At 39.7% G+C, this 17,357-nt stretch overlaps 1 protein-coding gene across 2 annotated transcripts in view; it reads left to right on the top strand.

The window, feature by feature from the left end:
• Positions 1–452: 452 nt before the first annotated feature.
• Positions 453–17,357, top strand: part of Kdm3b (lysine demethylase 3B) — a 77,852-nt gene continuing 60,947 nt past the window's right edge. For both annotated transcript variants that reach the window (XM_076856891.1, XM_076856890.1), the window contains exon 1: positions 453–711. In XM_076856891.1, coding sequence (XP_076713006.1) covers positions 520–711 — 192 coding nt within the window. In that variant the 5' untranslated portion in view covers positions 453–519. The remainder of the gene's footprint in view (positions 712–17,357) is intronic.

The raw sequence follows: 17,357 nt of genomic DNA, 5'->3' as shown, positions 1-17,357 counted from the left end.
TAGGGACACTAACTTATTAGCTGAAAACATTCACCTCCAGATACCTTGCCCTTCATCACCCCACCCCATTAAAAGTCTTTGGTATTTGAGGAGGGTAGCTAAAACCTTCTCAGACATGGTCAGATAGGGAACCCCCTGATGGAAGACTGGGACCAGGGATGGTGCTAAGGGGTACTGACAGACCCGCCCACTACCCCCAGAGCAGAACCTGCAATTCCCCTCCCGGCCGCAGGGGGCACTGCAGGCCCCGGGGAGGTTGGGGCGGAGCGCTGCGAGGGGCCCGGAGCTGCCGCCCCGCTCCGGAGCGCGGGGGGCGCTGTGCGGGCCCCGGGTTGCGGCTCCGCTCCCGGCCACGGGGGGCGCTGCGCAGCGCCGGTGGTTGGTGGTGGCTGTTGGGGGGGGTGGGGGGAGCGGCGGCCGCGGGTGGTGCGGAGGGAGGCCTTGCGGGCGGATCGGGCGCTCGGCTGCGAAGGTGGTGGGAGGCGGCGGGCGGGAGCGCAGGTCTGGCCGGCCCTGGCGATGGCGGACGCGGCGGCCTCCCCGGTGGGCAAGCGGCTGCTGCTTCTGTTCGCGGACACCGCGGCCTCAGCTTCAGCCTCGGCCCCCGCGGCGGCGGTGGTGAGCGGAGATCCGGGGCCTGCGCTGCGCACTCGGGCCTGGCGGGCCGGCACGGTGCGGGCCATGAGCGGGGCGGTGCCCCAGGACCTAGCGGTGAGTGGCGGTCGAGACGTGCACTCGAGGCCGGGGCTGCAGGGCCTGTGGGCGGCCTCCCCGGGGGCCTTTGTGAGGGGGCGGTGTGGTGGGGGTGACCCAGTTCCGCACCCCCGGATCTCCTTAGCGCCCCCCGCCGGCACTTCGGCACCCCGAGCTCTGGCCTGCATGGCTTCCGCGTCGGGGTGCGCGCCCCAGTTAACCCCCGGAGGGCGGCTTGGGTGCCAGGAGCTGCTGCTTTTAGCCGGCAGGCCCCGCCTCCTGAGCGACCCTTTGCTGGGCGTCCCCCCCCGCACCCCCCCCCCCCGCAACACGCCTTCAGAGCAGGCTTTCGAACCTTGGTGCCGGGGCCCCGCAGAGTTCGGCCGGTGCTGCCGCTTTCCCCTAGAAAACGCGGACCTGTAATCCCCAGGTTCTCTCGGGAGACCTGCGCCCTGTTCCCTTCCTCCCGGAGTCTCTAGTGGGGCGAGAATGTGGGCAGTTGTAGGAAGGCAGTTGGAGCTGCTTGGGGCTTTTTTATCTGGCAGTTACTTCCTCCTTGTCTGAGCCGTGCTGGGCCTGGCGCTCTTCAGAAAGACCAGCTCTCAGGACTGTTTAGAGCTCCCCTATCTTTGCGCTTCTGGGTGACAGGAGCTGCTGTTGTGGCTTTTTGATAAGTTTGAGATCTGACTTAGTCGAATGGGGCTGCAGGGTGGTGCTTTTTTTCTCCCAGCTTGTCTGTTCCCCCAACCTTGAAAGAGGTTTTGTTTTGAAACTTTGTCGGGGCTTGGCTGCTTTTGCACGCTTGCCTTCATGTATTTTGTGATTAAAGTTGTTCAGCAAAAAACTTTGCCAGCATTGGGGACCATAATGTGTTAGTTTTGTTAATGTGGCGGCAAAATACTGTCTTTGAGTTTTAGCCAACCTATATAGTTCCTCATTCTGATAGCGTAGCCCTAGCCTTCTCTGGTGAGATAAGGCTAAGAAAAATGGGGGCGGGGGACTTTTTGGAATGTAAAGGATCAACTAGCCGAATGTAAATGTTGATGAATTTCCTTCTGCAGACCTTTTCTTCGCTCTAAACGGGAACTCATTTTGTGAGAGTGGGAGTAATGTTTCTGATGTTTTTCTATTGATCAACAGTGTTAAACTGTCTTTTATTATGATACACAAGCTTTATGGGTAGTTTTGCTTAGGTTTTGATTCTGCTTCATGAGTTCCCTTGCTTTGATTTTTCTCCATGCCCTATAAGAAAGGCTGGTAGGGCATTTATGAAGCTTTAGTGGGGCGAATTTGTAAAAAGATACCAGGAATATAAGGGAGAGGGGGATCCATGGTTAAGACAGGAATCTGGATATAAATTCTTCTGTGCTTTCTTTAGAAGGTGACTGGGATGGGGGAGAGGTATGCTTCTTAGATTCAGTAATTCACCCTGGTAAGCAAAACGTACTTGAGTTCCACGCTTCTGTGCATTCTTTGACCAGAGGCATCCTCAGCTCTCTTTTCAGTTGGGATTTTATTTTCTAATTCTTCCAATGGTTGTTTCCTCCATCAGTTGAATTGCTAATGAGCTCTGCACCTGAAATGGCTGCCCATTCACTTTGTTGTTTGCTGGGCTCCCTAAGGGCAGAGGTGTTTGAAGCTCACTGAGATGCTGGACATCATCTAAGCTAAATACTGAATAATTTTACCACTGGGCACGTGGAACTGGGATATCAATTCGTATAAAAAAAAAAAAAAGCAAAATGTTCTTACAAACTGTTGAGTTCTTATATGAGGCCATGAATTTAGAAGCAAAGGCAAGTTTGAGTTTTGCAAATACATTTGTGCTTGTCTTGTACATATATCCAAGGGGCGTTAATGAGATAACAGCTATAACAAAACTCAGAGCCTTTTTATTTTATTTTTACCAGCTTGCTAGCAAGAATTGCTGTTATGTTGAGGTCCTATTAATGACAGTAACTAGTAGAGGATCAGAACTAGCAGTTTTGTTTTCCTTTTTCATTGAAATTTCCTTTGGACCCTGGGCATGTGGACCTTTCCAATTTGCACCACACATTGTAGTAAACACAACTATCTTCCAATCACAAGTGTTCTTCCTGTACTCAAGGGTGGAGTTTGCAAGCAGCTGCCTCACGATTGGACAGATTTTCTTTCAGTTATGTTTAAGATGTTTTCAGGCATGCTTGGTTTTGAGTAATACAAGGCAAGGTGCCCCCTGTTAAGGATGAATAATTGAGGGTTGGATTGAAATGATTAAAAAATACACTTTTCAATTTTAATCTCCATTAATATCTTCTTCTAAATACTTTTTGATTCTAAAGTCATTCAAAATACTGATATATTTAAAGAAACCTTTATTGGGAAACAATACCAAACCCATAGGCTACCTTAAAATGTGATGTGAAAAAAGTTAATTCAGGATGCTGTTGGTTGGGAATTTTGTTGGTAATGATCTTATAGCTGGCCCTCTTACCCATTAAATCTTTCCTGACAAATAACTATTAAGATTTTTTAGCCAAACTAGAAAAACACCCCCACCCAGTGGAATAACAGCTTTGTTATTAAAATTAGGCCTTTTATGTTTAAAAAGAGAAAAGTCCTGTTGCAGAAATAAGTTTCATGGATTTTTATGCATTTATCCCTGGTTCTTCTCTAAACCAGTTGTCCAGTTTGTGTTCCTAAGTCATTTATTGATTGAGGTAAGTCGTGTAGACCTTGGGATCTTCACCGTGTAGGTACAATACCTAAAACAGACAACAATCCCCCTCTCCCCCCCCAAAAAAAAAAACCCCAAAAACATGAATTTAAATTTTTTTTTTTAGATGTAGTTGGACACAATACCTTTATTTATTTGATTTATTTATTTTTATGTGGTGCTGAGGATTGAACCTAGGGCCTCACTAGGTGAGCGCTGTACTGCTGAGCCACAACCCCAGCCCCTGAATTTTCCTTTTTGTTGATATAAAAACAAAACTTGCTATTTGCAAAGTGTTAAATGGTTATTCACATGAAAATTCATCAGTCTCCATCTCTATATGCCCTCGTTTGCTAAAAAGGGTAAGTTATCTTTACTAGTCTTTATTAATACTTATACAAAATATGAAAACGTGTATACAAAATATTGCTTTTTTTTTTTAAGTAAATGATACCTTCCTGTACCATATCTGCAGGCTGCTTTTTGTTTTTCCTTTCATTTTATTTTATTTTTTTAGTTGTTGATGGACCTTTATTTTAATAATATACTTATTTATATATGGTGCTGAGAATCAAACCCAGTGCCTCACACATGCTAGGCAAGTGCTCTACCACTGAACCACAACCCCAGCCCTTTTTTTTTTTTTTTAATATTTATTTTTTAGTTGTAGTTGTTAATACCTTTATTTTTTTATGTGGTGCTGAGGATTGAACCCAGGGCCTTGAATGTGCTAGGCGAGCGCTCTACTGCTGAGCCACAACCCCAGCACCCCCAGCCCTTGTTTTTCCTTCTTAATTTAACATTATACCATAGGCATTTATAGTGACATACTTTAACCATCACCCCCAAGTCCACCTACCGGCCCCCACCTCAGGAATCCAGGGCCTCTCAAGTGAGAGGAAAGTACTCTATATACTGAGCAATGCCAAAAACATTTTTGATAAGTCCTTTATATTCCATAGAAAGGATGTACCATAACTTACTCATTCTTCCTTTTGGCAAACATCCAAGTTATTTAAAAGTTTTTTGGGGCACTAAGAACAATGCTACCATTAATATACTTATACATATAACTTTAAGTGATCTAGGTTTCCTTTTGTATTTTGGACATCCACAATTGGAACTGTTAGTTTGAATATATGTGTTTTGATGTTTTGCCTCTTTTGTTTTCCTTTTGTAGTACTAGGTTTTGAACCCAGGTGCTCTATTCTACCACTGAGCTATGTCCCCAGTTCTTTTTTTTTTTTTTTTTTTAATTTTTTAAAATTTTGAGATGAGCTCTCACTAAGTTGCTGACGCTAGAATTGAACTTGTGATCCTCCTGCCTCTGCCACCTGAAACGCTGATAATTACAGGTGTGTACTATTGTGCCTGGCCAAAAATGTCTTTTTCTTTTTTCTTTTCCTGTTGTGTGTGTCTGTGCACCTGCACATACATGCTCATGCACATTGTTAGGGATTAAACCAGGGCCTCCTGCATGTTAGGTAAGTACTCTACCATTGAGCTATGCCTCCAGCCCTGTATTACAGGTTATTTTCCTACGCATAATAACATTTCAGCCTCACCAACAGCAAGTGTATATACTGTTTCCTTCACCGGTATCATCGGTCTTTTTCAATTTTGCCAGTCTGATAAGTGAAAATAGTATCTAGCATTTTCATGACTATTATTTTTTTTCTCTGAGTATTAACCTTTTATATTTCTTTTTTTTTTCTATTTTTAAGCTATTTATGTGTATCTTTTGCCCATTTGAGAAAATGTAGATTGTCCTATCACCTTATCAGTTCTGTGCATGGATTAAATTACCTGTCTATAGAGTGTTATACTTATTTTGTCTCAGTTGTCTTTTGACTTTGTTTATCGGTTTCTTTTCATACAAAGTCTTTTTCTTATGCCAGATTTTTTTTATTTGTTCTTTTTAGAGATACATGACAGTAGAGTGTATTTTGACATATTATACATACATGGAGTGTAACTTATTCTGAGGATCCCATTGTTCTGGTGAAAATATAGTTCTTTTTTTTTTTTTTTTAAGAGAGAGTGGGGGGTGGGGAGAGAGAGAGAGAGAATTTTTTTAATATTTATTTTTTAGTGTTTGGTGAACACAACATCTTTGTTTGTATGTGGTGCTGAGGATCGAACCCGGGCCGCACGCATGCCAGGCAAGCGCGCTACAGCTTGAGCCACATCCCCAGCCCCGAAAATATAGTTCTTATCAGAACAATATGCTTGGAAAGGACTTCTCCATGTTAAATTTTTATATTCTTTGTGTGTGTGGTGCTGGGGATTGAATCCAGGACCTCTTGCATGCTAAGCAGGTGCTCTACCACTGAGCTATATTCCTGGCCCTTTTTACATTTTATTATATTGAGACAGTGCTTCACAAAGTTGCCCAGATTGGCCTTCGCCTTAAAAATCCCTCTGCCTCAGTCTTCGAAGTAGCTGGGATTACAGGCATGCACCAAAATGCCCATTTTAGAACTCTTCTTCAAATTTCCTAATAATTTCATTTATTTTTATCTTTGGATCTTTGATCCATCTGGAATCTTGTTTTAGTTGGCATGTGAAAAGCGGGATAACTTTTTTTATTCCTACTAAGTAACCAATTGTGTCAGCACTAATTTTTATTAAATCTTTCTTGCTGTGAGGTAGAATTAAATGATGCTATAAGTGCAGCATCGATTTGTTTTTTTTTTTTTTGTTTGTTTGTTTTTTTAAAGAGAGAGTGAGAGGGGGAGAGAGAGAGAGAGAGAGAATTTTTAATATTTTATTTTTTAGTTTTCGGCGGACACAACATCTTTGTTTGTATGTGGTGCTGAGGATCGAACCCGGGCCGCACGCATGCCAGGCGAGCGCACTACCGCTTGAGCCACATCCCCAGCCCCGCATCGATTTGTTTTGAATGTGTAACATAGACATCTAGAACTTGAAAGAGCAAGTGGAAGTATATCTGCCTTAATTTTTTATCCCTTAATCTTTCATCTCCATTTCAGAGGAAGGGGGACTCTAAAATATTCCTTTCTTTTGATTGGAGATAATGCAATAATTGTAGCAGTGTTCAGGTTAGTACTGTGTTACTTCTGTCTGGAAGTTTTCCAAGCGGAATGAAAGTGTTTCTGCCTTATTTTTTTACATCAACCTTTCACTTTGTCTCAGGGTGTAGAATAGGTAGATTCCAAAATACCTGTCTACCTTGTTTCTAAGTAATGTAATTATAATCATATACCATATTTCTAGTATACAATCCATTCTTTATTTTCTACCTATGTTCAAGCCTAGAATTTCAGACCTAATCGAAATGGAGTTTGTGGCTTTTAAAATGGTTATCTTTAAGTGTCCTTTTTTTACCATTTCAAAAGTTAAATAAAAATATGAGTGCTATACAAGGCCTGGGGTTTGATTCCCCAGCCACTCCCCCACCAATATACACATACACACAAAAACATATTTGATATCATGACATCTTATGCTGTTTTTTATGGCTTATAGAACTTTAAATAAAAATGATTGTACTTATTTTGATGATAAGAATGTATACTATTCAATTGTCACCTCCTCTAAGCACATGTATCTTAACTCTAATTTTTTTTCTTAATTATTATTGAGAGAGATTCTCACTGTGTTGCCCAAGCTGGCCTCTGAACTACTAGGCTCAAGGGATCCCCCTGATTCAGTCTTTCAAGTAGCTGGGAGTATAGGGTGTGCTACCACGCCTGACAAAGTTCATTTAAAAAAATATGTTTTTGTTATTGTTGTTGTTTGTACTAGAGACTGAACCCAGGGGAGCTTTACTAATGATCATCAACATCCTCAGCTTTTTTTTTTTCTTTTGTTTTTTTTTACTTTGAGACAGGGTCTCACTAAGTTATTGAGGTTGGCCTCAAACTTGGAAGTCTTTCTGCCTAAGCCTCCTAAGTTGCTAGCATTACAAACATGTGTTCCCAGGTTTGGCTTTTATGTGTGGTTTTTAATAACTCATGTCTTTTTAATTTTTATTTTTTGGGGTGCTGCGGATTGAGCCCGGGGCTTTGTACCAACCACACACTCTACCACTGAAGTAGAGCCCCAGCCCCTAAAAGCTCTATCTTAATTTATCTCTGCATTCTTCTTCAGGGCTATAGAATATGTACACCAATGATCATACTATACATTGGTCATTTTGTCTTACATTCTCTCTTTTTACTACACGGTCAGGTTTTTCCTCTTAATTATCCATTTGTTTATAAGAACTTGCTTCACTAACTTCCCACCTGCCTAGGGCTCATTCCCTAGTATACTACTTTTACTTGCTTGCTTCTCATTCCAACCTTTTCTGGTTGATTTTGTTTTTCCTCTATAAACAAATGGTAGGTAAGAAACATGACATTTTCTATTGTTGGTGATTTTCTTAACAACAGCTGGGGTGGGTTCCTATAGGCTTAGTTTCCTCAAGGCCTAGGGGACATAACACCTGTTGTTGCTTCTCAGTTTTCCATTGCCTTTGACAGATTGTTTGGTTTTTTTTTTTAAAGTTGTAGATGGACCTTTATTTTGTTTATTTATTTTTATGGTGCTGAGACATGAACCCAGTGCCTCACACATACAAGGCAAAGCTCTACTGCTGAGCCACAATCCCAGCCCTGGATTGGTGATTTTTAAATCCTCCCAAATCTGCCATCCACCCTTACTGCCAAAATATAAAAAATGTGCCTGGTTGGTTGGTTGGTTATTTATTTATTTATTTATTTATTTATTGGTGCTGGGGATTGAACCCAGGGACACTTAATCACTAAGCTACATCGCCAGCCCTTTTTTTAAATTTTGAGACAGGATCTCACTAAGTTTCTGAGACTAGCCTGGAATTTACCATCCTCCTGCCTCAATCTTCCAGGATGCTAGGATTATAAGCGTGCAGCACCATGCCCAGCTCTTCCTAAGTTTTTAGCAGTGACTTTCTACTGCTGGTTGTTTAGGTGTGACTTCTCTCAATTTTGCAAGAGCAGAAACTCCTTTGTGTGTGTGTGTGTGTGTGTGTCTGTGTGTGTGTGTGTCTGTGTGGAAGTAATAAGGCTCTAGGGGACAGACTCACTAACCAAACTCTCTGGAGACTAAATCAAAAACCCATATGCAGAGTTATTAATTTTCAGTGGGAGATATATCTATACAGAGACCTGCATGAGAGCTCACACTTGTTCTCTCAAGAGACAAATTTTAGATAAGAAGTATCCTTGGTGTGCAAAGAGTCAGGGGAGGGAAAATTGGGTGTGGCAAAAAGGATATTTACAGCAGCAGCCCTATTTGGTGATTCTCCACTTTCCTAGTACTTTTGGGCTTCCATTGCTTTACCATTTGCTTTTAATGTTGTCATCCACTGAAATCCCATGAAGAGGAAGAAACCCTGCCCATCCTTCCAGTCTGTCCATTTTAGGAGCTGCTGCCTCTATAAAGTCTTTCTGAGTCCTCACCATATTGTTTTTATTTTTTGCTCCTTTAGCACACTTTGGATTATTATTTTAATTTTTATTGTTGTAGCTGTACAGCAAGAGAAATAGCTTGCTTATCTCTTATATAGATTGAAAGTTCCTGGAAGACAGAGAACACCTGAATTTTTCTATTACTATTTTATAAGGCCATCTCTGATCACCCTATCTAAAAAAATAAAATATTTAGAAGCCTATATTAAGTTTACATTCACTTCTGATTTTTTATGGAATTCTACACCATGGCCCTGAAATAAGTATTTGTAATTAGTCCTTTTTTTTTTTCTTTTACATATTTTTATTAATATATACACTTAGCAACTAATTATGTCTTGGTGTTATTGGATCATGTTTGGGCTCCAACCCAAGCTACATTGTCTCTTGTTTTTTGTGATTTACATCTGGATTGTTTTCTTAGATTGGAAGCATTTGATATTTTATATTTCTGATTCTAAAGTAATACCTATTATACAAAATGTATAAGTCTTTTCTTTTTTAACTTTATTTCTTTATGTGGTGCTGAGGATTGAACCAACCCAGTACCTTATACATGCTAGGCAAACACTCTACCACTAAACCACAATCCCAGAGCCACAAAGGGTAGAAATCATTTTAACAATATTATGAAGAAAGGGGGAAAAAAAAAAACTAGACCCTGTAGTCTCACAACCTATTAGGAACTACTGTTTATATTTTGATATATGATCTAATCTTATTTCTGAAGTCCTTGGTGAAGGCTCCATCCCAGGTGATTCCAACATGCTTTGCAACTCTTCCCAGTGTGACTGGTAATCAAAAAAACAGCAGTGATGAAAGGCAAGAAAAGAGTTTTTAAGCTGTGTGGCTACACCTGAGGTTTTATAGAAAAAGGAAAGAAAGGCAAGTTTGGGGGGCTTGAATGCCTGAGACATTTATATTGATGGTATAATTGGTTGTTCTTGGTTTTTCCTGGTCTGATTGATCTCTCTCATCAATGCTTGATAGGGTGATTTGATTTGCATCCTGGGATGATTGCTCCTCAGGGGTGCAGTCTCATTTTAGGGTGATCTGTTCCTGGGAGGCTTGCTGTAGCTTGGGAATGGTTTCTATTCCTCGTCTTATAGGTGCTTATCAACAAGACTATAATTCCTGGAATCCAAGGTGTAACTGTAGAAGAAAGGGCCTCAGAAGGAAAAAAGTATAAAAGGCAAATGGAGTTAGCAAAGGACAAAATGGAGTTGTTTAGGTCAGTGACTAGGTCCTCCTTCAATCTTTTTTTTTTTTTTTTTTTTTAATTTTAGAAAAAGTATAGTTGAATTCATACTGCATTTTTAATTTAATTTAATTAATTAATTTATTTTTTAAAGAGAGAGAGAAAATTTTTAATATTTATTTTTTAGTTTTCGGCGGACACAACATCTTTATATGTGGTGCTGAGGATCGAACCCAGGCTGCACGCATGCCAAGCGAGCGTGCTACCGCTTGAGCCACATCCTCAGCCCCCTGCATTTTTTCATTTTTTTATGTGGTGCTGAGGATTGAACCCAGCGCCCTGCGCATGCCAGGCGAGCACCCTACTGCTTGAGCCACATCCCCAGCCCCTCATACTGCATTTTTTAATTTAGAGATTTGCTTTTCATTTAATGTGGCAATTATTTTTATTATCAAAAACTTAGTTTATGGTGATTTTAACTTTCTTGGTGTTTTTCTCAATTTTTCACAAATATTATATTGCTTTCATTACTGAAAGTAAAACAATAAATGCTCTGTAAGATATCTTATGGCTTCAGGCATAGTGGTGCACACCTGTAATTCCAGCAACTTGGGAGGCTAAAGCAGGAGGATCACAAATTGGAGGCCAGTCTCAGTAAACTGGTGAAATCCTGTTTAAAAAAAAAAAAAAAAAAACATAAAAAAGAGGCTAGTGATGTAATTCAGTGGTAAAACGCCCCTGGGTTCAATCCCCAGTACCGAAAAATATATCTTATGGCTGGGCACAGAGGACACTCAGGATTCTAAGGCAGGATAATGCTAGTGCCCAGAAATTCAACGCCAGCCCATTGCAATGTACGACATTTGAAAAAACAAAAATCTTATGAATGTATTTTTTTGGCTCAGTAATTTAACTTTCTCTTTCATTAAATATTGAAGTTATTTCAGATTTTAGGCTTTATTAATAAGGTCATGATAAATGTTTTTATGAGTAAGGTCTTTTTATGGATTATTTCAAAGAATTATTTTTTAAGTTACCAATTTATATCCTTACTAATACTGTCAATTTGTTTAAGGAATGAGTATTTTTATCAGGGGCCCGTGTTCTGCTAGGCATTTAACAGCTTTATTTATGTAATCCCTATAGACATCTTTTGAGATCCTTATTGTCTCTATTTATAGGCAAAGGAGGTGAGGCTCAAAGAGTCTAATGTAGCCGGGTCATGGTGGCACACAACTGTAATCCCAGCTGCTCAGGAGGCTGAAGCACGAGGATCACAAGTTCACAGCCAGCCTCAGCAATTTAGTGAGGCCCTAGCCCTAACTTGGCAAGATCCTGTTTCAAAATAAAAAGGACTGGGGATGTGGCTCAGTGCTTAAGCACCCCTGGATTCAATCCCCAGTACCAAAAAAAAAAAAAAAAAAAAAGCTAATGTAACTTACTTTAGGCTACACAGGTAATGGAGGAGTTGAGATGTAAATCCAGATCTTTATGATTCCACAGCCTCTAAATCACTATATATGTTTGAATTTTTATTCAGATTATCACTACTATACCTAGCTACTTTACTTTTAATTTCTTTAGGCTGTTAGAAAATAGGCAGGGGCAAAGAAGAGGGGTAATTGGGATAGTTTGGTAGAAAGTGCTCTTTACCAAAGGCACTCTAAAGAGAATATTATTGAAAATAATAATATTCTAGACATGTATCATTCCCCATTTTGGTTGTCAAGATATCCCACAGATTTTGAAAATCATTTGTAACAGTTCATGCTTTTTTTTAGCTTTTTTTTTTTTTTAAGAAAATCGGAGAAGTTAGAAACCTCAAAAGTTCATCTCCATTGCCTTATCCTCTGACAATCATTGCTAATACTGTTGTTTTTATCTCTTAATTTCTCAAATATACTTTTCATTCCTATAGTTTTATTTAGTCTCTTTCTTTCTTTTCTTTTCTTTCTTTTTTTTTTTTTTTTTTTTGTACTAGGGATTGACTCAGGGACACAACAGCTGAGCCACATCCCAGCCATTTTTTTTTTTTTTTTTTTTGAGACAGGGTCTCTATAAGCCTCACTAAATTGCTGAGGCTGGCTTTAAACTTGAGATCTCTTGCCTTAGCATCTGAGCTGCTGTGATTACAGGCATGCATCACCATGCCTCACTAATTACTAATTTCACCCTTAAAAAAAAAAGTTAATTGTATAACTAATGTATAATACACAGGTTAAAGAGGAAAAGAAATAAGGCCTGATATCTCTCTCCCTCCCCCCGCCCCGCTCCTCTCTCTTTTCAGCACTGGGGGTTGAACCCAGGACCTCACACATGTTAGGCAAGTGCTTTATTACTCTGGCTCAATAGATGTAATTTTTGAAAATTCTGTGTTATTTATTCCATAGTATTGGTTGTATCTTTTTATTCATTTGTTTAATTATGAATTGCTTTGTAATTTCATTTTGATTTCCTATTTAAACTGAGGGTTGAGAAGTTTATTCCCCAGGTGGCATTGTCTTCATAAAATATTTTTTCCCCATAATTTTAAAACCATCAGTGAAACCATCAGTGGCTCTTTCAAGCTCTATAATGGGCATCATATACTCAGAGACATCCAGTGACTTACAAAGAATTGAGTGACAGACCAAAGGGTGTAGTGGGACTGACAGTTGGTAGAGAGTGTAGAAATTGCCTAAAGATGTTAAAATGCACTTTAAAAACAAAACAGAAAAACATTGATGACCAAATAAGAAACTTTTGCCAACAAGTTTCTCCTCCTCTTCCTCCTCCCCCTCCCTGCTTCCCCCCTTCCCCCACCATGCTGTGGATTGAGCCTGGGATGATCTACCACTGAGCTACATCCCCAGCCCTTGTTATTTTGTATTTCAAGACAGGGTCTTACTGAGTTGCCCAGACTGGCCTCAAATTTGTGATCCTCCTGCCTCAGCTTTCTGAGAGTGCCAACAAATTTTAGTCTGTTATCCATTAATGTACTACAGAGCCCTTTTACAGCTTACTTACTAGCCACCTTCCCTTTCTCCCAGAACACACTATCTTTTATGTTTCTCTGCCTTTGTCTGTGCTGGAAAATCTTTCCCTCCTTCTCTGCTAGAAGAATACAGCTTGTCCTTTAAGACTTGCTAGCATTCTCCTACCTCTTCTGTAAAACTGTTTGAGTTGCCCAAGAGTCTAGCTTAATGGCAGTTTAGATCTTTATTACTGCTTTTTATTACATAGCTTTCTAAGAATTTCTGTATCTCTCTTAACTCATTTGGGGTGAGTCCTTCTTGGCATATGCTACCTTATTTGCCTTGATATTCTTAGGCTTGGCAAGTGCATACATGTAAGGGGCATTCTGTTTTTATTGATTGAGTAAATAAATGAATAATCTTACTAACGGTAGTAAGAATGACCCTGTGGAAAGCCAGAATCCAAACTCATGGCTACATGACAAACATGAAGTCCTATATTGCTCAGATTACTAATTCCAGATTTTATCAAAAATAAAGGTAATTTATTTGATTAAAAAAAAAAAAAAGGCTGGAATGAGGCTCAGTTGTAGAATACTTGCCTAGCATGCTTGAGGCTTTGGGTTTCATCCCAAGCATAGGGGGATAGGAGTATAGGTACAGCTTTATTTCAGTGTTGATAAAATTAATATAAATCACATACAGACCTTAAAGGGAAATTTGAAAGCATGAATTTTAATACTAACTCACCTTAACTCATGAAATACTTCACGTCTAATCCTTGGGTTCTATCGTATGTATAGTACTATTTGCTACTTTTATTCAGACTTGTAAAAATCATCTCAGACTGTGTTTGTCCTATTCTATTATCCATCTCCCTGGTCATCTCTGGCTGAACATTATATCCTTTCTACTTGTCCTGTATCCTAACCTTCTACCATTTTGAGAGTCAAACTGTGTTCTATTTGCTTTATTTTATTTATTTATTTATTTATTTTAAAGAGAGAGTGAGAGAGGGAGAGACAGAGAGAGAGAATTTTCAATATTTGTTTTTTTTAGTTTTCGGCGGACACAACATCTTTGTTTGTATGTGGTGCTAAGGTTCGAACCCGGGCTGCACGCATGCCAGGCGAGCGCACTACCGCTTGAGCCACATCCCCAGCCCTCTATTTGCTTTAATTTAAAATGTTTCTTTACCTTCTGTTTTCCAACTCCTTTTATTTCTCTAACTGGGAAGAAAAGTATAATACTAGAGAGCCAGAAATCAGTCTTACTTACATGTTTACAAGTATCCATGGTCCACATTATTCACAAAACAGATTCTTATCATTATCCTAGAGCAATTGCTTGATCCCATAATGTATAGTACATGGTTATTGTCAGTTTTTAATAAACCCTTATTCCACATCCTTTGTCCAGGCAGTTTGAGATAATTGCCTTCAAATTAAGTGAAACATTTCCTGATGTTTTCATATGTCGTGATAGAATTCTGAGTTTAAGTTCTATGTGGGTTTTTTTTTGTTTGTTTGTTTTTGTTTTTGAGACAGGGTCTTGCTGAGTTGCTGAGGCTGACTTTGAACTTGCTAGCCTCCTACCTAAGCTGCCTGAGTTGGTGGGATTATAGATGTGCACCACCATACCTGGCTGGAATTTTATGACTCCTATATTGATTTAAAAAAAAAAATGGTACTAGGAATTGAACCCAGGAGCTCTTAACCACTGAGCCCTTGGATTATAGTTATGTGCCGCTGTTCCCAGTTTATTTTTTGAGACAGGGTGTCTCCAAGTCCCAAGGCTGGACTTTTATTTGCATTCCTCCTGCCTCTTCCATCTTCGGAGGGGCTGGGATTATAGGTACCTGCCACCTTACGTGGATTCTATGTTGAGTTTTAAAGTGGTTGATAGATTAGAACTCCAGAATGACACCTACCTGTCAGTTACTATAGAGCCTCAACCTCTGGTTTTCTGAGTGATGCCTGAAAAATATCGTTGTCCCTCAAGTTTAGATCCAGCCTAGGCACTGAATAGTCCTATGCTCCTTTGCGTGGCTTTTCAAGTTCTTTTCTGTCCTCCAGCAGTTGCTACCTCCTGCCATCAGTTTGTCTTCATCTAGTCTCTGGTTCAAAAATCCAAGTCATTTTTTTTTTAATTTCATTTAATTTTTAAATTAATTAATTAATTAATTTTTTGCACTGGGAGTTAAATCCAGGGGCACTTTACCACTAAGCTACGTCCTCAGACCTCTTATTTTTTGAGACAGGGTCTCATTAAATTGCTTAGGGCCTTGCTGAATTTCTGAGGCTGGTCTAGAACTTCTGATCCTCCTGTCTCAGCCTCCCCAGCCACTGGGATTACAGGTGTGTGCCACCACGTCATTTTTAAATTCTCCCTTCTATGTAGGCCAGTCACCAAGCTTTGTAATAAGGTTCATGGATTCTTACAAACCTGAGTCACTTCCTTCTTTGTCTATCCCCACTCTAGATCACATAAGAACACCTGCTCTGCCCTGCCCCACCCAGCCCACAAATGCTTAACCTTTTAATTGCAGTTGTGTTGGCTTCCACACTCACAATTTTTAAAAAAAAATTTTATTTGTGCATTATAGTTATAAATAATATTGGGGTTTATTTTGACATGATTAATACAAGTATGGAATATAATTTGCTCCATTCAGTCCCCAGTACTTCCTTTACTCTTCCTTCCTCACTCCCCTTGTTCCCTTTCCTCTATACTACTTGTCTTTCTTCTATTTATTTATAGTTTTTTTAAATTAGTGCATTATAGATATACATAAAGCTGAAATTTATTGTGATATATTCATATGTGTACATAGCATAGTTTTAATACACTTAATTGTTTTTGTTTTTGAAGAGGTGGGATCTTGCTATGTTGCCAAGCTCTTGGGCTCAAACGATTTTTCTACTTCAGACTCTTTCATATCTGGGGCCACAGGCTTGTGTCATTGTATCTAACTGTAGTCCCAGTTTTTAGTTTGTGTTGTTTGTTTTGCAGTACTTGGGATTGAGTCAGGGGTGCTCTACCACAGAACTACATCCCTATTTTTGGTACTGGGGATTGTACCCAGGGGCACAGAACTACGTAGCTGCATTCCCAGCCCTTATTTATTTTTTATTTTGACAAGATCTAGCTAAATTGCTGAGGCTGGCTTTAAACTTGCAATCCTCCTTCCTCAGCCTCCTGAGCCCCTGAGATTACAGGCCTGTGTCACCAAGTCCAGCACCTTCCCTTTTTTGAGACAGAGTCTGGCTAAATTTCCCAGGCTAACCTTGAATTTGTGATTCTCCTGCCTCCTGAGTAGCAGAGATTACAGGCATGTGTGATTGTGCCCTAGCCCATGGTCTCAGTTTTCATCTCAGTAATCAGGTATTTTCCATATCAACTCCTAATCTCTTTAATTTTATTTCCCCGCCACAGTGCTATGTAGTTCCTGGCTATCCTAGAACTTTACCAAGGCTTTGGTTGACCTCAGCCCCTACCAGTCCCTCTGCATACCTGAAATGATTTCTTTACCTCTGAAGCCCACCATACTTTATTTATCTTATGTCATATTATTGCCCCAAAAGAGCTTTATAGTTGACTAAAGTGTATTTGAATCTGTTTTATTTAATTTTCATAACAGTCTATTAGGTAAGTAAGACAGTGTCTTATCACAAGTGAGGAAAACTAAGCCAAGATATGATGAGGGAATAGTAAGTTGTCCAAGTTTTGCAGTTAGTAAAGCATGGCACTAAGACTCATCCATGTCTCCTGTGCATAAGCCCTAAGCTTTATATAATATGCTTCTACTACCTTTCTGAGTGTCTGAATCTGAATGTGCACGTAAATATAAGTTTGAATATTTCTCTTTCCAATTGACTGTTAGCTATTTGAAGGTAGGTACTATGGCTTATTCCCCTAGAATATATATGTGTATATACTAGTGAGCATGTTCATGTCCAGTTCAATGTTCTCTTTCTCTGTAAAAATCAGCCTTCTCCTGAGTCATGCTTCCCCATTATTTTTTTTTAAGTAGATAGGAAACTTACTTGGCATACAATAAATAATAAAATTACTATTTTATATAATGAATTTAACTTTTGATCTTTTCATTAATATACTTCAATTTACAAGGTATCTGAAGAAATTGATTAAAAGCTAGGCTACTGAGCTATCATTCTACATTTTCAAGTATTATAAATGTCATGAATTTCTCATGGCTTTAATTTTTATGTTAGTTGCATGAGAACATACCACAAAAGCTACTACGAGGGTGGAGGATACAGCTCAGTTGGTAGAGTGCTTGCCTCGCATGCACAAGGCCCTGGGTTCAATCCCCAGCACCACACACACACACACACAAAAAG

The sequence above is a fragment of the Callospermophilus lateralis genome, chromosome 5 (genome assembly GCF_048772815.1).
Source record: "Callospermophilus lateralis isolate mCalLat2 chromosome 5, mCalLat2.hap1, whole genome shotgun sequence".
NCBI lineage: Eukaryota > Metazoa > Chordata > Mammalia > Rodentia > Sciuridae > Callospermophilus > Callospermophilus lateralis.
Note: the sequence above shows the minus strand (reverse complement) of the source record. Positions and strands in the feature narration are given on the sequence as shown.